Raw genomic sequence first — 20,833 nt, forward strand, 5'->3', positions numbered from 1 at the left:
ACATACCCCCGTCATAAAGACACATCGATTAGAGGAAAGAACATTGCATAATTTATGGTGCTTGGTCTGTGAGATTTTATGTACTGCAATTCAAAATAATTATTGCTCACTATGCATTTCTTGAGTTCCACTACCATGGTAGGTGACTCTCATTTGAGCGCAGTCATCATCAGTACTGTGCGTCAACTACATGCTTGTCCAGCAGCCTCCCTCCCCTCTTGATATCTCAAAGAGGTCACTTGTGTTATATAGTATCAATTCGACAACTCCACCAAACGCCATGGATCCTCGTTACAGTCGTTAGTCATCAGTCAAATCCACAAAGCTTATATCGCTCTGTCGCCATCGACGGCTATTGCCTCGAGCCGGCTCTTTTCCGTCCGTTTCATCCACCACAATCTCCATCTCGCTAAAGAACCCGGGCATGCTCTTGCGCGGTGCGTATACCTTGGTCGTGCGCAAACCAAACGTGTTATCGAGCTTGCCTTGTTTCTTGCTTGCTTTTGTCGTTGTGGCTGCTGTCTTCTGCTTGGACTTGGTCAGAGGGACAGTAGAGGTGGCGGGTGGTTTAGGCCCGAGAGAAGTTCGCGTTTTGTGCGATAGGACAGGCGAGCTGTCTACCGTAATGGATTCCATCGCATCTGCAGGCATGGTAAAGGATGGCCGTGGTGAAGCAGGCAAAGATGGTGCCTTTGGGATACGGCCCGCAAAGGAACTCAGAGGAGGGAGGCCAAAATCGTCGTCGTCGTTGTCGTCGTCCGAGCCATCAAACCCCCCGAGATGTGGCTCTACAGATATGGTGCTAGCTCTAGAAAGAGGCGCCCGTTGGGATGCAAAGACATCATGATTTTTGGTTCCTCTGGGGGAATCGGCAGGCATGGATTCAGTCCTAGCCAGCTTTCGACGGGATGCGACAACACCTTGTCGGGCAACAGGACTGGAAGGTCTGGATTCATGGTTGAATACACCTCCATCCAGAGTCCCGTCCACAGGAGTGCCAGATCTGCGTTTATGCGGACTTGGCGAAGACCTGGGAGAGCTCTGTCTGTCCGACGCTGAGGAACCCTCTCGGCTCAGACGCGGGCGAGCATGCTTAACAGGCGATGTAAGGGGGCTTGATGCAATAAGTATGGCCTCGGTAGATGTCGTGATGGTATTAGCAGCAGGCTGCGAGTTGCATTTGCTAGGCAATCGTGAGCTTGCTATCGACCACGGGTTTACCGTTGGATCCGGTGGTGCGGCTTTGGCTCCTTTTCCCTTGGGACTCTTTGCGGATCTGGTGGACTGCTTACTATGTGTTGTGGACGGCCTTGTTGATTTGCAAGCCAATTCGCTCTGAGTTGACACCGGCTGTTTTTGTGAAGTAGCTGGGAATGATCCAAGAGGATTGCGGGCTCTTGTGCTGCATGCAAGTGAACTGTTGTCTAAAGTCTCGAGCCCCTTCATAGTTGCCGGGATGTCTTTGCTAACCTTGACAAATTTGTCCAAGGCCCCTGCCTGCATCCCCCCGAGCTTGACCGTTGCTCTTGTTTTTGATACCTTTGTCTTGGTCTTCTTCGCAGCCTTTACTCGTTGGGACTCTTCCCAGTCTTCTACCATGAGTGGCAGACCAATCTTGACTATTGTCTCGGGTATCCAGGATAAATCTGGCTCAGTGGGATTGAAAGGTTTCTTTGGCCCAACTTTGGCAGCTGAACCGTCTTCGTCTCCAAGGCCATCAAATTCATCGTCGCTGTTGAGGGCAATACCATCCCTGCCAAAAGCAATCTCTTCTTCTGGCTCTTCCTCAAAACTGTATCCAACTATCTCCGTGGGCGTAAAGGATACTCGGAGCTCGGGAGTTGCGTCTGTGCTGATGTGTTCTCGTCGATTTGTAATAGCACGGGCGAGTCGACTCTCTTCTCTCTGCAAATCCTCCACTTCGCAATTCCGGCCTTCGCGATCAGCATGAAGCTGCATCATCTTCTTGACCAATAGACAGGGTGCCAACACGCGGATAAACTTGATGGCGCCGCCCTGGTACTCCCAATCAAAGGTCTCGCGGACAAACTCTCGTAAGCCCACAATGTCCAATGGATTGTCCCACGATTTGTTCCGAAATCTCTCGATGTGTGATAGGGGAGAAACTACTGGGTGCGTATAGTAACCCAAAACTTCGAGGTTTGGAAAGTCATCGGGAACAGACAAAGCTTTGTGCTTTGTGCGGAAAAGGCGGCTCTCGTTGGTGACCAATTCGTGCTTCAGTTTGTCCTTCCATTCCCTGAGACCATGGATATCAGATCGCTTCAAACGGCAGAGAGATTTGCCAAAACCGGCCCGCGCGGCTTCGCAAGCCAGCTTAACTCCGGCACCCGGTATGCCCTCGGGCAAATAGTCGCCACCACTCATAAGAGCGACCAAGACCATGCCCTCCCTGTCGAGACCAGATCCGCCCTGCTTCAGCTGAGCAGTGTCGTACATTGATATGTGTGTTGGTGTTTTCCCTTTGCCCTCGGCCGACCAATTTCTCATGGTCTTGGTGCAACCAAACATGATGGTATCCACATCTTCAGAGAGGACAGCGTCGACAATTCCGTTCTGTTGTAAAAATGCACACTCTGCCTCAGCCTCGCCAGGCGCATCGTGTGATTGGAACCCAAACAGCCGGATCATTCGCTTGGCCATGGAGGCAGCCACGCCATTGCCACGACCGGATCGCTTGTTGCGCTTGAAGACGGGCTTGTTTGGACCGTCAAAAACAAAGATGGGGTGGATGTGAAGACTCAGCAGGCGAAGTAGGCGATAGAAGAGCGTCCTGATTGCTGGATTTGAGCCACCTTTTGCTGCTTGAACTTGAAACTGCCATATGGAAATATCAATGGCCACTTTCAGAGGGCGGCCTGTCTGTTCCAGGTGATCGATAGCCAGCTTGGTGAGTGATATGCGCTGGCCGGGGCCGATCTCTTTGTAAATCCTTGAAAAAACCTAGGTCAGAGTCTGTAGAAGTGGCGACGCTGTCACCCCGAGACGAGTGATTATGTTCACATACCCTTTGATACCCATTTTGAGCCTCTTGCAAGGCCAAAAGCCAATACTATGTGCTATTCATGGGCGTAGCAAGTGCTGAAAGAAAAAAAATAAATGCAAATTAGCCAGTCGTTGATTGTTTTATAAGCCACTCGTGATGGTGTGCAAATCTTCACAAATGCCACCACATGAAAACTGAGGTCATGATTAAGGTGACGACGGCAAGTAGGAGGTAGGCAGGTACGTACAGAGTCAGTAACTTGCCGCCGAGTTTGACACTAACGATTGTCAATTTAGTGCCGGGCGGCTTGTTGACTTTGGTTTCCCCAGGGATCGCGGGGCAGACTTTAATTGGAATACCTGCACATCAAGTTCTCTGCATGTGCAGATGTTGGTTGTACTATTCGGTCTCGGTGCTTGGGACTGATTCAACCATCTCTTAGTATCTAGAATTGAACAGAAAATGCTATAAAGTAGTAATACTAGTGTCAAATTCCAGAAATTGTTGTGTCGAGCCATGATGTTTGTGGCCAAGAGACATGTAGCAAATGTCTCCCAGTCCAAGACGACCAGGGGTGCAAAGGAGCTCCAGACGCGACCTCTAGGAATTGGCGACATCATTCTCTTGGGAATACTGTACTTGCCGACCAGCGACCTTGAAGCAACACGGGATTTTTTCAATGTTTTCTGCCATGATTTGACGACAATGCAGATCTGCATCCCCGCCTGATACCCCTACAGCAACAAGTCCAGCAACATGTCTTCCAGCGCGAACATACCCCATCGCACTATTTCGAGCATCCGGGGCGGCGCTGGCTCATCCAAGGAGGGCGTGCCGCATACACCAGCACGACCACATTCTAGCTCGATCATAGGATCACCTTCGGGAGGACGAGTAGAGGAGGACGTAATTGTAATCGAGCTGGGTTGTCGAAATGTAAGGGTTGGCTTCGCTGGAGACTACGAACCCAAACGAATCATTACCTTCGACGCAGATTCGGACAAACGAGTTGGCGATTTAAGAGCTTGGGAAGCTGGATATGCCGAGAAATGGCGAGAAAGATTAGCAGGCCGGCCTTGGGGGTTTCAACATGAGCTGTTCCAGCTCGATTGCCGTGGGCAAGACATGGCCCTTGTCGGAGACAAGCTCGAACGCGGCCTCCGTGATGCCTTTGCGACACACCTGTTGCTCGACTCGACCAAGCCAAAGAAGATATCTCTCGTCCTCACGCCGGCCCTGCCACTGCCAATCATATCATCTGTGATCGATACAATCTTCATTCACTTTCAAGCGCCTTCGATATCCCTCCTGTCGTCACCAGTTGCGACAACGTTTGCAGCTGGCATACGGTCAGCACTTGTGGTAGACATCGGCTGGCACGAAACGACAGTCACGGGGATTTACGAGTATCGCGAGGTCAACACCATGCGATCGACAAGAGCAGGAAAGATGCTCCTGGAGGAGACGCGGAATTTCTTGGTCGACGCCATACAACCACGAACAGAGGCCACACAAGGCAGCATACCAACCACCAACGACGTTGTGGATTTTGAAGACTGCGAGGAGGTCGCAACGAGAATGCTATGGTGCAAAAAGGCCCATAGAACACCAATCCAAGATACACCATTGGGATTGCACACGCTACACGAACAGGATGAGAATGAGGGTGTAGATCCCACAGAGGACACCACACCAACTCCCATATACCTCTCATCTTGCAGCCCACCCAAAACTCTTCAGATACCCTTTTCCAAACTCGCAGAGCCATGCGAGGCAACCTTTTTCCAGACACCATATGCTACGGCCACATTTGACGACGAGGAGCTACCTATACATTTGCTTGTTTACTTGGTCCTGCTCAAGCTGCCGATGGACGTTCGTGCTATCTGTATGTCTCGCATCATTTTCACAGGGGGCTGCTCAAAAGTTCTTGGGTTACGCCGCCGTGTCTTTGATGAACTACGTCTCCTAGTGGAGGAGCGCGGCTGGGATCCGGTGCAGGGCCGCGGTGTTCAGGCATATAGAAACAATCCCAAGCTAAAACGCAACGGTGGCACCAAGATTCGAGAGACCCCCATCCCTTCCATCCAGACGCCAGAAGGTTCCGAGGACAAAGATGAGACACCAACACTAGGGGATCCATCCCTGGCACCTGCAGAAGAAGATCCTGTCAATTCTGCAATCTTGAAGGAAAAGGGCTACAAGCCTCCAGTACAAGGCACACTACGTGTCATTGATTCCATGGGACCCTGGATTGGCGCGAGCCTGGCGACACAGCTCAAGATCTCCGCCCTTGCAGCAGTGGAACGCGATCTTTGGATGCAACAAGGCCTGAATGGCGCCAGTAAACCCAACGAGATCGATGCCCAGGCACAGCAAACACGCATGTCGAGGCAAAGCATGGGCCCTGGAGGCCTGGCAAAGAGCCAAGGCAATTGGACTCTGGGGGTATGGGGTGCCGTATGATACCACAACATTCTTCCAATAGATGATGACGATGAATAGAATCATATGTAATCCTTGCATTGCACAAAGTGCCCGGTTCTGCAGCATTTGAAGCCCATCATCAGCTCTAGAAAATCCCATCAATTTATCTCTGTCAGCTTTTTTCATTCTCATTGCTGACCAACTCAGATCGCTTTTCGGTGATACAAATTTCTGCATTTGATCCAGCTCGTGCAAAAAATTGCTAATGCTGAAGTGTCCTTTGGTAAAGAGTTGTGCCAATCTACCAGCATTCCAATAAGGAGGCAGTCAACGTGGCCTGAGACAAGCGCCGACTTCTAGTCACGACACCAAGACATCATTTCCCAGCTGACATGGAGGATATACAGATCATGTTCAAAACGAAGGGATGGCTCAGGAATCCTCAGTTTTAATGTGATTGTCTCAATATTTATGGTTCTAGACTGTCCCTTTCTCGTCTTTTCTTTCTATTCCCCTGAATTTGTTTCCCAGAATTGCTACTTTGTCCCTACCCCTAATGGCAGTTTTAGTATATGGCCTTGGGCTCATAGTCGTCTCGATACTTTGCCATGCTCGAGAACCACATTTGGTCTTCAAGAAGGTATTCGCGGCTCAAAGCTATGGAAGTCCCACTCCATCAACCATCATACTCGAGCCGAAAGCGCAGAAGATACATTAATATTCTCGGATCGGTGTTTTTGTTGATACTTGTGAATCATTTCTATTGGCAACAGAGGCACAAGTTGCTTCTCGATTCGTCGGAACATGAACGTATTTCGTCCAAGATATGGCAAATATCACTGCCCCGTTCACAGTCGCCAAAGGACCTCGCCATCGACCCCGAGCAGCTCAGTGACACGCGGTCGTGGATCGCCATGAATCCCGATTACGAATACCGCCTGGTTGGTTTAAAGAGCGCCGACCGCTTCGTGGACGAGCATTTTGCCCACGATTCCGAAGTCTTGCGCATGTACCACGGGCTCAGAAACCCCGGGTTGAAATCAGACCTTTTACGCTACCTCATCCTGTCCGTCCAGGGCGGCGTCTACTGCGACACGGACACGCTGGCCCTCAAGCCCATTGACGAGTGGGTGCCCGAGTGCATGCGGGACCGCGTGCGGCTGGTCGTTGGTATCGAGTTTGACCAGCTCGGGGGGTCGAGCTGGGCCGACATACCGCACGAGTTACAGTTCTGCCAGTGGACCATTGCGGCGGCGCCGGGACACGCCGTGTTCACGAGCATGATCCGGCGGGCCATTGACTCTCTAGACGGCCTGTCGAGGGCCTACAATACCACGTTATCGGCACTTGCGCCCACCAGCCTCGAGGTCATGAACTCGACGGGGCCCGCGGCCTGGACCGACGTCGTGTGGGAGCAGCTGCAGCTCGCGGACCCGCAGAACCTGACAGAGCTCAAGGACCTCTCGGGCATGACGGCGCCCCGGCTCTATGGCGATATTTTGGTCTTGCCCATTGATGGATTTGGCATGGGACAGCCGCATTCGCATAGCACCAACGATGGGTCGATCCCGGCTGCTGCGAATCTAAGGCATAAGTTTCGTGGATCGTGGAGAGACGGCTGAAAAATGTGGCGTTGTCTGGATGGCGCTCTAATTTCTCTGTTGCGGCGGGTGAAGTGGTCACTCTCTGACACTCTTGGATAATGGTGTTCACCTTTGTGTGTGAGATTTTGGTTTTCGGCGTCGGGTGTAATCCGGTAAATGCTTTGGTATAAGCAAAATGGCCTTCTTCTCATGGTGGTCTTATTCTGAAAAGGTGAAGACTTGCTCATGATTTTCTCCAATATGGAGGAAACCTAGCTTGAGTTCTATTCGTGTCAATGGCAACTGAGTTGAGGTAATGTTCAATAATCCCGTCGTTCGATACATCAGCCAAGTCTTGCGGATTAAACGCATATTCATATAGTGCTGTTTTCATGATGTGCTGTCAACATGATTCGCCAACATATCACGTATGATTTTGACCATCTTGAGAAGGCAAGTATGATAGGAAGATGCAATTCGAAATGATAGAGCAAGTGAGTTGCAGACCAGGGAGTCAACCAAGTGAAAGCTAAACCAGGGACTGGTGAATTGAGGTCACAGTACATCTGAGTGGCGTTGCATTGGCATGTACATATTTACGTGTTCAATTCCTCCATGGGCCATCGACGATTTTCAGGTTACTAAGAGCTGCAAGAGAAAAAGGCTGATTTCGGATTCAACCTTAACCTAGCGAAACTGGCAACATCTCGCCCACCAAGTCGCTTGATCCCGTGCTGACGTTGGAACTTTGGGTGTGCACTCTATGTGACTACAGTTTCAGCCCAATACATGTGATCGCACATGGATGAGATAATTCAGTTATTGTTTTTATGTTCTGTACCATTGTTTGGTTCAAAGAAAAGACGTATTTATGCATACATAATAATAGTACTAGCATTCCCAAGTCTAATACCCGGGCTGCTTTCGCCAGAGTATAGTAATAATTATACACTGCGTAGTGGTCAATATGTACTACCTGAGCTACCCCTGCAAGCTTGCGGGGCAGCTCTCAGACCCACTTAAAATTGGGCAGTCGCGGATCGCAAGACATCGGATCATATTGAACAAAGTCACAAAGAGAGACGTACAGCGGTCATACAGTTGAGCAGGACCATTTTTGAAGTCCTGGGCTGTGTATCAACATGTTGCGGCTTTCCGCCAGACCATTTGTCTGCCGCCAATGCCGCCTGCAAGCTCCGAAGCCGCGCTTCTTCCACGCGTCGTCGTGGCTCTCGAGCTCCAGTTCAACCCCAAGTCCTGCAGAACCTGCCCCGATACGGCCAACGACGGCCCCGAGGCCAAACATTGACATCAAGCACATACGACAGAATGCGACACTACACGAACAGAATTGCTTAGAGAGGAATTATAAGGCACAGAGTACCTATCCGGACCGCATCAACAACCTACACCAGCAATGGCAGGAGCATCAGAGGGAAGGGCGCCACCTTCGCGAGCGAAGCAATTTGCTCCGGAGGCAGATTGCAAACCCGGCCACGATACAAGGCGAGGAGAACCCAGAAACGCTCCAGCTCAAGGATATGAGCAAGGAACAACTCCTCGAGGAGGCAAAGCAACTGAAGGAGAAGCTCTCGGTCATTGAGCGCAACGAGAGCAAACTCACGGCCGAGATTGAGGACCTTGCCCTGCAAATCCCCAACTTGACAAGCGAGCAGACACCACGAGGCGACGAGGCTCTTGTGCTGTCCTACATCAACGACCACCCCGAGCCACGGCCTGCAGAGTCGGACAGGGTATGGCGGTCTCATGTGCACATTGGCTCGGAGCTGGGACTGCTCGACTTTGCCGGCGCCGCGACAACTTCCGGATGGGGATGGTACTATCTGCTCGACGAGGGTGCGCAGTTGGAGCAGGCCCTCATCAACTTTGCCCTTGCAGTAGCCACCAAGCACGGCTGGAGGCAGGTTACGCCACCCAGTATCGTGTACGGGCACATTGCCGCAGCTTGCGGTTTCCAGCCCAGGGATCAACATGGCGAGACACAGATTTACGCTCTTGCCCAGTCTCAAGCTGACCGGGAGCGTGGCAAGCCCGAGCTCGTGCTCGCTGGTACGGCAGAGATTCCGCTGGCGGGCATGAAGGCAAACACCATCATTGATGAGAGTGACTTGCCCATGAAGCGCATTGGCGTCTCGAGATGCTACCGAGCCGAGGCAGGTGCGCGCGGCGTGGACACAAAGGGTTTGTACCGAGTACACGAGTTTAACAAGGTCGAGATGTTTGCCTGGACGGAACCCAACATGTCCTCGACGACCGAAATCTTTGATGAGATGCTCGACATACAGACCGAGATCCTGGAGATGCTGGGCCTACACTGCCGAATTCTCGAGATGCCGTCTACGGATCTCGGCGCCTCTGCCACGCGAAAGTGCGATATCGAGGCCTTCTTCCCCTCGAGAAGGCAAAAGGATGATGGATGGGGTGAGGTGACCAGTGTCAGTATCTGCACCGACTACCAGACGAGAAGACTTGCCACAAGATTCAAGTCGTCTGGAAAGGTGATCTTTCCCTGGACCGTCAACGGTACTGCCTTGGCTGTACCACGTGTTCTTGCCGCAGTTCTGGAGAATGGATGGGATGAGTCACAAATGAGTGTCAAGTTGCCAGAGTGCCTTTGGCCGTACATGGGCAAGGAGAGCATCGACTTGAAGCATCGACTGAAATGATGAAAAGTAATTCCAGCATAGTAAGCTTGTACAGTAGCAATCATGTATCATAGACGCCAGGATCAAGGCATACTCCATCATGAGACTAATTTGACATGAATGAAGACTCCATTACTTGTTACTCACTATGGCTAAAATGCTACATGTTCAAGTTGCCCGGTACCCAATTGATAGAGTAGATGAAAAATGAAATATGGATATGGTTCAGATAATAGTCCAGAGTTGGCAGTGCTCAAACAAGAGAAGCCAGGCCAGGCGGAGCAGTCCAGATGTTAAGTTGACCCGGCTGAAATAAACCAAGCAATGAATAGAATAGTATTCCAGCTAGGCAGCACTCATGTTTGGGAGTCTCTACTGTGTAGTCTTGCTAAGCACTAGGTATTATTTGATTATCAACTTGTGGCCAACCCAAACCACGTGAGCTGGGCCGTTTGCAAACGGCCAGACGCTGCGGCTGGCAGCAAGGCATCCAGTCTCAAACTGCGACCGCCGCCGCCTGGGAATTGGGAGTCTTTCAATTCTCACCGCCCTCACAGGCGCATTGGGGTGGGTCCATTTGCCGGCTTGGATTGTCGCGCCGGCCGCGATTGTCCGTTTGTTGTAATCAGTGGCCAGCCCGGACAGTAGTATAAATCTTCCCCCATCTCGCAGGCGACGCCGACTTTTCTTTTTCCCTCTTCCTCTCTCTCCATCATCATTATCATTCATTATCCTTGTTAACCATTCATTATCCTCATTATCTTAATAATTATCATTATCACACTCACATTATCCATCCTACCAAGTCTCAGTCCCGTCCTCTTCCAGCATGGCCAAGTCTTGTTCGCCGACAACAGACTTGAACATGATAATGTAAGTTTTGGTGTTAATATTTGTTACTTGCATGACAAACAATGACCGTCGCCATTCGAAAACAGGACTTGCATCATTCTTCGGCGACCATTTCGGCTGTCGTCATGTCATTGTCCCTTCTCGCGAGACGTCTGTTGATGCCACTTGCCGTCACGCGACTCGCCGACAAGGGCACAAAAGCCTTTTTGGGTGTGATGCACTGCATCCTCCTCCTTACACGGGTTGGTCTACAGACCCCCCCTCCCGAGCACCATGGTGAATGGGAACACGGGTGGGTTTCCGGATCCCCCCCTCCTGAGCACCATGGGTGCCGGCCCCGGTGTAAGTGTTTCTTTTTAGTCCGTCATTTCGTCCCATCGTCGTCGTCACAGCTGCCATGTTCCTTTTGTCACAACTGGTTCCAGTTGCGGCTGCTCTCCTCTCCGCTCTCCTTCCGGACCCGCTCTCCTTCCGAACCTGCCCTCTTCTCGGACCCGCTCTTCTTCCGGACCTGCCCTCCTTCCGGACCTACCCTCCTTCCGGACCTACCCTCCTTCCGGACCTACCCTCCTTCCGGACCTACCCTCCTTCCGGACCTACCTCTTCTTCACCCGGACCGGATTCAACCCGCTCTTTGACTCGAGTCGTTCAACTCCAGTCTTTCACACTACATTCACTCATCCCTTCCCTTCCATCTGCAACTCATCCATAGAAGTCTTGCGAACTTCGCCCTTGATCTTCGCCCTTGTCTTCGGCTTGACCATCCAGGGGGTCCAACCTTGCCACCATATTCACCATTCACACATGGGACGAGATCAACAATCCTACTCTGCCCGTGTCATCTCCCACTTCATCGATCATATTCACTTGTCACGCACCAGACTGTGTCAGCTCTGCTACATGTACTCGTCCGATCTGCTGGCTTAAACACCATACCTCTATGCCACACATCAGACGAGATTCACCATCATCCTCATACCTGTACTCGTCCGATCTGCTGCCTTGAACATCGTACCTCTCTGGCACGCATCAGACGATATTCACCATCATCCTCATACCTGTACTCGTCCGATCTGCTGCCTTGAGCACCATACCTCTCTGCCGCACATCAGACGAGATTCACTATCACCCTCAGGTTGAGAGCGATTCAGTCTGCACTTGCGAAGCTTTGACAGCGAGTTTCGTGTTGTTGCAAAGGTCGCCCATCTCTTGGCCTCCTCCAAGACATTGAGCGACTTTCGCCAGTCAAGCTCTGGAGCAAATACCTACTCACATTCACTCCGCTCTCCGCCTCCTCGCCAAGGTCACCCATCTCCCCACCTTCCGCATGACATTGAGCGAACCTCATTCGTGAAGTTTAAGAGCAAGCCCCTACTACTATTCACGAGAGTCTCTCCACACTCCCATTCCGTCTCATCCTTCACTCTGCCTTGCCAATATTGAAGGTCATCCATCTTTTCACCTTTACTATTGCATTGGTCGAATTTCGCCAGCGGAGTTGGAGCGTCAGGACTTGATACTGCCAACCCAAGCTCTCTGTGCATTCTCATTCCGTCCCACGCTTCACTTGGCCTTCTTGCCAATATTGAAGCTGCTCTGTTTCTGCACCTTCCTTATTCCATTGGTCGAATTTCGCCAGCGGAGTTGGAGCGTCAGGACTTGATACTGCCAACCAACCTCTTGCCATTCTCTCACTTTTTTTTCTATTTCACTACTCTACCCACACCAAAGGCCACACAACTCACCACCTTCTCTACCACATAGGGCGAAATTCGCCAGCGAACTCTGAGAGAGAGCAACTACTACTACTACCAAGTGCTCCTTTTCTTCACTCTCAATCTTTCCTCTTCCACTTCTTCACCTACAACCTACACCACCACAACCTTCTACTCCTACAACACAATCTCCATTACTCAGACACCATGACTGACAACAACACCAACAGCGAAGGCGGTCGCCAGACCTTCACCCGCCAACAGCTCGACGGCATGACGGCCGCCGAGTACGTCGAGGCGGTTGGCGGGCTGAATAGCACCGTCTTCACCTTCCTTCAGCTCGAGAGTCAGGGTCTGCGAAGCAGATACCCGACTCTCTTCGCCGCGCCAGTCAAGCGCGAGCTGAAGGAGGCGACCGGCCGGGCTCTCGACGGCGTCGGAATCAAGAAGCTGGAGATGAACCTCATCAGCATGCTTCTGTACGTCGCCGGCGTGAGCCCCGAGAAGAGCTGCCGTCACAGGGTCAAGGAGACGACCATCGACCATTGCCAGACGTTCTGGGATGGATGCATCGTCGCCCCTGAGGGTCCAATGAAGATGGAGACTAGTAAGTTTCTTTCGAGAAAACTTTTCTCGCGTTTTGTTTTTTCATTTTCTTGCAAGGCGTTCCTCGTGGCTTCCATTTTTTTTTGTATTCTCCTATATCATGAATTCAGAGCTAACATCTCGGAACTTGACAGAAGGAGCCTGTGCCAACTGCTTCTACAATGGCAACCAGACTCGCTGCAATTTTTACAGGGAGGAGACCATCGACGCCACTGAGGAGGATGAGCGACATGCAGCACACCAACGACTTGGACAAGGCTCAGGATCGCAGGGAGCAGCACCTCAGCCACCGCGAAGAGAGGGACTCCGACCTCGAGGAAGACAATAATTGCCCCGATTCCATTTCAGCCTGGAGGGACAAGGAACATTGAGGATGACGATCATCTATTCAGCCTCTGTGAAAAGGCTTTTGCCGCACAACCTCGAAAGGACGATTGAGAAACATTGGGCGCAATGGGAGAAGGAGGAATCAGGGTGGAAGGAAGTGATTGAGGAGGAAACAAGTAGCTCAGGGAGAAGGAGCCTTTCGAGACACAACAAACTCTTCAAGATATCATGAACCATTGATAATGTCATTGAGAGAAATACAAGTGTTCAAGCCAAGATGAAAGTGTTTTGGAAAAGTAAACATGATTAAAGTGAAAGCATTCGAAAGAACTGAAAGCATTTGAGAGAAATCATAGCGATCGAGAGAAATCATCGCGATAGAGAGAAATTATCGCGATCGAGAGAATTAAAAGCTTTCGAGAATAGTTTAAGTATTCGGGAAAAAAAAAACAAAAAGAAAAAGAGAATAAAGAAAGATGTTTAAGAGAACGGCAATATTTGAGAAGTTCAAAAAAAATTAAAGGAGACAAAGAATCAAAGAGATTATCAAGACATGGGACGAATCTCACTATTTGTATATATCATATTTTCATCGCATAGTTGATATGCAGACTTCTGGGTTATTGCTTATTGATTAATGAGCCTCGCAAATAAAAGATATATACAGCATGCATCAGTAGAAGCGGAACAAATCAAGCATATTTGAGTGGGAAATGAAAACGATTTCTGACAATCTATATTAACAGGCTACTCCCTATCTGAATCGTGAATCATAATCATAGCTGATTGATTTCCTTACCCTGAAAAGGCCGCTGTCAACCTGAACAGAGACAAGCTTCTTCCAGCAATACAAGAAAAGAACAATAAAAACACAATATCCATCCATTATCATCAAAGGCATCAAGCCGCATGCAGCACGAGCTCGCCTCCCGTTCCCACCGTCGAGTCCACCAAACTCTCGGTATCCGCCATGCTCTCCGTGCCCAGAGCACTCTCTGTCCATTCGCTTCGACTGTCATAACTCTCACTATCGTAATCAGAGTCGCCGTCTGCTGTTTCTGTTTCTGTGCTGGTAATGACCGTGGTGCCAAGACTACCGAGAGAAGACCTTCTCAACGTGCCAGAGTCGCTGGCATTGTCTTCATCTCCACCACTTTCTTCACTCTCAGGAGGTGTCACTGCAGCCAGGTCCTCAATCTCATTGTCGGTTTCCTCTTCTGGCTCTGGCGCTGCCTCAATCTGCAGCGGCATCTGCCGAGGAGTAGAGTCGGGCTGAACATCGAGCTCAGATGGTTCCTCGTCCTCACGAACCGAGTCAATGGGCTCATTTTCCTTGTCGCCACCTAGGTCTCCATATTTCTTTCCAATACCCGCTCCCCAGCTGCCCTTGCGGACACCAATCGGAGCAGCTGGGGTACGAACACTTTGGCTGCGCTTCAAACCTCCAGTTGGTACATTGTTGGTGATCTGACTGAGACTAAGAATGCGGCGAGAGGCGCCGGCTGGATTCGGTGGGATTAAGCTGGCACGATTACCATTGACTGCAATGTTGACTGCTTTACGATGACTTGTTGGCGGCGGGGCCGGGGGGCTCAATTCATGGTTGGGCGCCAGGTTCGACTTGGAAGTAGGCACACGTTTCCGGGACATGGCATCTCGGCCCTTTGCACCAGACTTTGTCATCAGAAGAGCTCGAGAATGATCAAGCACACCTTCCAGAATTCGGCGTTCAAGACCCTCAGCACGAGCCTCCATCGCGTGAAGCTCTTCTCTTCTGATTTGCATGGCAGTCTCCAGAGAAGAGACATCTGCAGTGAGACGTGTCTTTTGACGAGCCAGGAATTCTTGTTCTGTTCTCAAGGCCAAAATGCTCTCTCGAAGCTCTTCCTCCTCTGTTCGCAAAGCCCCAACGTTTGCCTCCACGTGCTCCTTTTCCGCCTGTGCAACGGCCAGAGAAATATTGGTCTCGGACAGCTTCTTCGCTGCTTCTTCTTGGGCCTTCTCATGGTCCTCGCGTTCCTCTTCGATACGCTTGGTCTGTGCTTCCAAGAAGCTATTGATCTCAGCTGCTGTCTGCACAACTTGAGCATGGACCTTGTCGAGAGTATCGAGCTGAGCATATGCCTTGCCGGCCGCATGGCTGTGATCAACCAGCTTGTCAAGCTTGGCATGCATTTCAGTGTCATCGTACTTTTCGACGGGAGGAAGTTGGGGAAGCTCGGGCTCCTTCTCTTTGACGTCTTCAATGCTCTTTTGCATCTCAGTCGTGGTTGTCTTGGAATGTTCATAGTGCTGACCGACAATGAGAAGTACGTCCTTGATTGACTCCAGTATCTTGGGCTGGTATTCAACGACGTGGCCCTGGAGGCCCTCAACGGCAGTGACGGCAGCCTTGACCTGGTCTCTGGTGATGGAGTGTTCGTTCTTGTCGTCCGAGTGATTTTCTTCGGACTTTGTAAATAGCTCGTCCACTCTTGTGAAGACAGTCTTGGAGGCTTCTTCCATCTTTTCCATGGACTCTGTCACAGTAGAACCCAAAGTGTCGATCAGGAGCTTGAGCTCATCGGCGACAGCCTTTGTGCTGACAACAGCAGCCTCAGTCTCGACATCCCGCGCCTCACCAGACTTGTGGCGCTCTTCCATGACAAGTTCAAAGGCATCGTACTTGGCAATCAGCTCGCCAATCTTCTCATCAATCTTGGCACCCAATGTGTCGGTGGTGGCCTGCAGCTTTTCATCATTGTCGATCTTGGCGCCAGCAACACCGTTCTTTGAGTCTTCGAACTCCACCTTCATGACTTCGAACATCTCTTTCAAGTCGTCAGAGACGGTGGCATTCTTGTCCATTGTTGAGCTGAGCGCTTCCAGGACCTTGCTCAGAGCCTCCAGACCTGATGTCTCATTCTCAAGTTTTTCCTTGACCAGGGTTTGGAATTCTTCAAAGAATGCCTTGACCTCGGTGACACGCTCGCTGACGCCAACAATCTCTGCCTGACGTTCTTCAAAAGCCTTCTCGTTGGCTTCGACTTGTGAGTCAAGAACGACCTTTGCTTCCCTGACAACCTCTTCCAGGCCCTTAATATCATCCTTCGTGGGCAAGGCAGCGATGTCTGGCTTCAGCACCTCATCGATTACAGACTTGATATCGAGGCATGCTGCCTCAACGGCATCAACATCTGTCTTTGTTACACGCTCTGGGTCTTCCAATGACTTCTCTGCACGCTCCTTCATCTCGTCAAAGGCGGCGATTATCTGTGTCACAAGTGACTCGACCGCGTTGATGTCGTCCTTTTTGGATACCGACTCCAGGTGTAACGTTAGAAGAGAGAGGGACTCCTTGGTCTCAAGCACCAAAGCTTCCACAGTGTCGACATGATCCTTGCGTATGGCTTGCTCCCCATCGATGAGGTCGTCCAGTCGAGCTTTGGTGTTTCGGAGGATTGTCTCGATTGCCTCAACATCCTCCTTGGTAGCAGCATCTTCAAGATTCTTCGGAGTCTTTTCCTCGTCGTCTGCGCCCTCTTTTGGCGCATCTTTCTGAGCCAAACCAGCTACTGATTCCTGAACATTGCGCAGGAGCGCCTCCATCTCAGAGAGATCTGGCTTGACAAGGTTGGCTCGGATCAGTTCCTGCACCTCGGTCAAGTCCTCCTTCGAAGGGTTATTGCGCAAAAGCTCTTCCATCTCCGCAATATCACTCTTTGAGAGATGGTCGTGATCAGCCTGTGCTGAGGGCTCCATAGCCTCCACCTTGATCCTGAGTTGTGTGAGCATGACTTCAAGATTCTTAATATCGTCTTGCTTCAACATGTCTGCAGGAATTACTGCATCCGAGACAGTACCACTGACTGGAGCTACTGCCTTTTCAATCTGGCTGCCGTTGTTCTCTCGAAGCGCGTCTAGGTTGCTCTGGTTTTGCTCGCGAAGAGACTCGATGCCATTCTTGTTCTGTTCCCGGAGAGCTTCGATTTCGTCGCGATGTTGTTCGCGAAGGGACTCAATGTCGGCTCGAAGATTGTCAAGACCGGACCTTAGAGCGTCTAGAACCTCATCGTTTGCTGTCAGATCTGTAGGCTTGTCGGCAATCCTCTCGACCGTGGCTCGGAGCTCGCCAAAACCCTCATGCATTGCGTCAAGCACCTCAGTGGTACCAGCATGAGGTCGCAGCAGTTCCAGACGTACACGCTCGAGGCCTTCTCGGAGAGCCTCCAAGACCTCCCTGTTATCAGAGCCCTGGGGAGTGTGTGGGACCAGCGATGAGTTGACAGCGTCGCGCAGAGACTCTATCTCTTCCTGCAACATAGCCTTGGACCCATCGGATGCTTGAGCAACTATCTCTGATATCTCTGTTTGGAAGCCGTTCAAGCTCTCGGCAAGAGTCTGTGCGAGATCATCATGGCTGCCTGTGCCATTCAAGCGATCAATGTAGCTTTCCATATGAGCACGCAGTTCCTCGAAGCCATCCTTAGTGGCATCGAGTACCTGTTCCGTGTCTCTACCGTTGGCTGCGACATTTTGCTTGGCTTCCGCTGATACGGCTTTGAACTCGTCCTTGATGACCTGCATGATATCTTGAAGTCTCTCTATTACTTCGCTGTTGTCGACACTTCCGGCATGAGGGACGATTGCATTTGAAAAGTCGGGGAACTCAAAGGACTCTAGCCCTTGCTTCACAGCTTCCAGCATGTCCTCCTTCGAGACATCATTGCCCAGAGCAGATGGTGCAACAGGGAATTCAAACTCCTCAAGACACTCTCTTACAGCCTCGAGAACTTCGTCACGAGAAAGACTTGCAGGTGTGTCGACTTGCGGCGGCTTGAATTGTTTGAGACCTTCCACGACAGCCAAAAACACTTCGTCCCGGCTGGCTCCTTGGGGAGTCTCAGGAGGTGCAAACTCCTCCAGGCCTTGCTTGAGAACAGCCAAGACTTCATCACGTTCGAGTCCGAGTTGCTCAACGTGAATCTCGGGCTTATAGGTCTCCCATGCATCCCTGACGGCCTGAAGCACGTCATCTCGGCTCAATTCATCTTCGCGCGAGAAAAGCTCCTGACTGTCATTGAGGGCGGCCTTCATGGCATTGTATATTTCCTGGTAGTCGATCGGGGCGGTCGTTGACTCGGCTGATTCACGGCGATGATCTTTCAGAAGTTGGGTCATCCGGCTGCGCATCTGATCCAAGCCTTCTATCACGATCTTCTCCATCTGGTTCTTGGTGGCGGGTTCATTTGTGTCGGCTGGGGCAATGACGCCGCCCGCAGCCACCGTGGCATTGACCTCGTCAATCCGGCGACCAATTTCTCGTCCCATACCCAGAACCTCTCCACGAAGCTCACGTACGAGAGCCTTGACCTCAGAAGTAAGACCACCGCTCGCAGCGACACTATCCTTTACTCCGCGAATGACTTTGATGACCTCCTCATTGACGATTTCACCGGCGCGGTTGGAAGGTAGCGATGCACGTCGACCATCTCTGTCCTGAATGAAGGCGTTGATTCTCTGAGATACTGGACTCGATCCGCCGTGGCTCCAGTTCATATCTCGGTGACTGCGGTCATCATCGTCGTCGTCGAAACTGAGGTGGCGACCGCGTGTATTGTTACCACCGCCTCGGCCACCGCCTGCGGGAACAAGAGCGAGTTGTTGGCTAGTAGACTTCAATTCGCCAATGAGTTCCTCAACCTTGGCCGAAGATGCGAGGCCAGTGAGCCTCTCGGCAAGTTCTGTCAAGCGCTCGACTGCATTTTCCTGGCCGTCTTTGGTGCCCATTTCACGAATAATCTTCTCCAAAAGAGCCAGTGTAGCAGGCGAGTCACCTACCAGAGAAGGGACGGAACTCATGGTCGACGAGCTGATGGTTGAATCCTGGTCCATAGTTACCGCAAAACTGGTCGGGGATGGTATTCTCGGCAGCGAGAACGGCCTGGCGTGCTTTGATGGTGGGCTGCCATGAGGTTTGTCTTCGATATACAGGCCACCACGGAAGCCGTCACGTCTGTGGTCCGCATTGATGATTATCTCACGCAAGCTCTTGCGAATGTCCTCGTCCCGAGCATGCGTTGCTTCTTTGAGACTCATTAGATCTGTAGCATTATCCCTACTGCGCCGGCTAAGAAGGGCCATCTCCTTCTGTAGAGCCGTGGCAATGTTCGTCAAGGTGAGAATCTGATGTGACAGGCTCTCCACTGGCAGCTGTGTTTTGAGAATGCCAGTCGAATTGTTGGTGACGTTGGACAGAGGCTTTGGTATCTCGATTGAAGGTGTTGCCTCTCTTGACGAGGCCGGTGGTGGCATGTTCTGAAGGGCGAGCATTGTGGCTGACTGCGGCGGGGTATTCTCGCCGAGGATACCCAGAGGCGCCTTTCGGGTCGACGAGCGCATGACTGGTGTCAAGCTGTTGGACATGGGACTTGGCGCATTCTCGCCATCAATCGACTTTTCCTTTTCATTTTCTCGCCCGCGAACGGGTGTCGAGGGTCTTCCAGACTTTTCGGGCGATCTTGACGTGCCAATGGAGCTAACAGAGTCGCGCCTAGGAGGGCCTTCGAGCAGGAAACCAAGATCCCTCACACTAGAAGGTTGCAGAGTCTGTGTTCGCTTGTGCGGGCTTGGCCTTGAAACCAAGGCGCGCTCTGGGGAACCGTCTGTCATTCGCTTGGTCAAGGGCGGCATGAGCGCAGGAGCATTCTCGCGAGCCTTCTCATTAAGGGCGGCATGTGCTGACTGAATGGCTGGTGAAGCTCGTGACGTGCTAGGGGACTGAGGATTCAATGGGAGAGGGGCGGGTGCTCTCTCGGGATCAGAGCTATCCCACCTGCGATTTGTTAGCCGTTGAAGAAGTGACATTGCGAAGCAGCGCAACTGAAGCAAAAACAGGATGCTGCGTAGAGCAAGCGACTTACATGGGAATTAGAGCTCTTCCTTGGTCAGAGGTTGAGGCAGAGTGTTTGTGTCTCAGATGCCAGTCGACCGGGGCATCGCGCTCGATCGGCGGCATCTTGAAAAGCAGGCGTTGACAGTTCCCTTGGATGAAATGGCAATGGAATGTTGGTATTTGAGAGATGATCAGGTCGTGTGTCTCACTTCTCTCGGTTGCTGCCGCTGGTGTGTGGGCGGATAATCTTGCGCCACTGCCCCTTGGTTCAGTCTGAATCGAGAAGATAAAATGACAAAAGGAAGAGCAAACGCTTGCAACGCTCGCGAAAAGGGCAGGCAGACGGATGAAGTGCTTGCAGAGACGAGGTAAGGGGGAGTAAAGGGAGGGAAAAAAAAATCCAGGTTGCGCTCGCTCGGTAGAAGGAAGGAAGCAAGCAAGCAAGCAAGCAATGTTTGTCTTCTCCAGGTTCAGCTCTTGAGCTATCTCTCGCAGCTCACTCTCTCTCGAACGAACTTGTCGGGTCGATCAGTATAGCAAAGCAACGGACTGGGGGATCATTGACATTGCTCAGCTGGTGACCTTGGTAATTATGTGGGAATGTTTTACCAAAACTCTGGGATGTCCCTTGCCCCAGCATCACCGCCTGCGGTCAAAGTTAAAAAGGCAGTTTGTACACAACAAGCGTCATATGGACCAATGTGTTTGTAGCTGGCCGCGCAAGAGTCCAGTTGCCGGGCAACCCCCACCATAAAAAGCACCATCTTTTGGTTTCG

At 51.3% G+C, this 20,833-nt stretch overlaps 6 protein-coding genes across 6 annotated transcripts; 4 read left to right on the top strand and 2 right to left on the bottom strand.

The window, feature by feature from the left end:
• Window positions 1-300: 300 nt before the first annotated feature.
• Window positions 301-3,042, bottom strand: PFICI_09033 (uncharacterized protein; the record flags this gene model as incomplete). The annotated part of the gene is made up of 2 exons (XM_007837614.1): window positions 301-2,953; window positions 3,029-3,042. The coding sequence occupies 2 exons, from the start codon at window positions 3,040-3,042 to the stop codon at window positions 301-303; spliced, it is 2,667 nt and encodes an 888-aa protein (XP_007835805.1).
• A 721-nt stretch (window positions 3,043-3,763) lies between these two features.
• On the top strand, window positions 3,764-5,473 carry PFICI_09034 (uncharacterized protein; the record flags this gene model as incomplete). Its single annotated transcript, XM_007837615.1, has 1 exon — window positions 3,764-5,473. The coding sequence occupies one exon, from the start codon at window positions 3,764-3,766 to the stop codon at window positions 5,471-5,473; it is 1,710 nt and encodes a 569-aa protein (XP_007835806.1).
• A 569-nt stretch (window positions 5,474-6,042) lies between these two features.
• On the top strand, window positions 6,043-7,056 carry PFICI_09035 (uncharacterized protein; the record flags this gene model as incomplete). The annotated part of the gene is made up of 1 exon (XM_007837616.1): window positions 6,043-7,056. The coding sequence occupies one exon, from the start codon at window positions 6,043-6,045 to the stop codon at window positions 7,054-7,056; it is 1,014 nt and encodes a 337-aa protein (XP_007835807.1).
• A 1,103-nt stretch (window positions 7,057-8,159) lies between these two features.
• PFICI_09036 (uncharacterized protein) lies at window positions 8,160-9,704 on the top strand (the record flags this gene model as incomplete). Its single annotated transcript, XM_007837617.1, has 1 exon — window positions 8,160-9,704. The coding sequence occupies one exon, from the start codon at window positions 8,160-8,162 to the stop codon at window positions 9,702-9,704; it is 1,545 nt and encodes a 514-aa protein (XP_007835808.1).
• Window positions 9,705-12,457: 2,753 nt separating this feature from the next.
• Window positions 12,458-13,227, top strand: PFICI_09037 (uncharacterized protein; the record flags this gene model as incomplete). The annotated part of the gene is made up of 2 exons (XM_007837618.1): window positions 12,458-12,857; window positions 13,049-13,227. The coding sequence occupies 2 exons, from the start codon at window positions 12,458-12,460 to the stop codon at window positions 13,225-13,227; spliced, it is 579 nt and encodes a 192-aa protein (XP_007835809.1).
• An 856-nt stretch (window positions 13,228-14,083) lies between these two features.
• On the bottom strand, window positions 14,084-20,180 carry PFICI_09038 (uncharacterized protein; the record flags this gene model as incomplete). Its single annotated transcript, XM_007837619.1, has 2 exons — window positions 14,084-19,997; window positions 20,086-20,180. The coding sequence occupies 2 exons, from the start codon at window positions 20,178-20,180 to the stop codon at window positions 14,084-14,086; spliced, it is 6,009 nt and encodes a 2,002-aa protein (XP_007835810.1).
• Window positions 20,181-20,833: the final 653 nt, after the last annotated feature.

Source organism: Pestalotiopsis fici (genome assembly GCF_000516985.1).
Source record: "Pestalotiopsis fici W106-1 unplaced genomic scaffold PFICI_Scf_6, whole genome shotgun sequence".
Lineage (NCBI taxonomy): Eukaryota > Fungi > Ascomycota > Sordariomycetes > Amphisphaeriales > Sporocadaceae > Pestalotiopsis > Pestalotiopsis fici.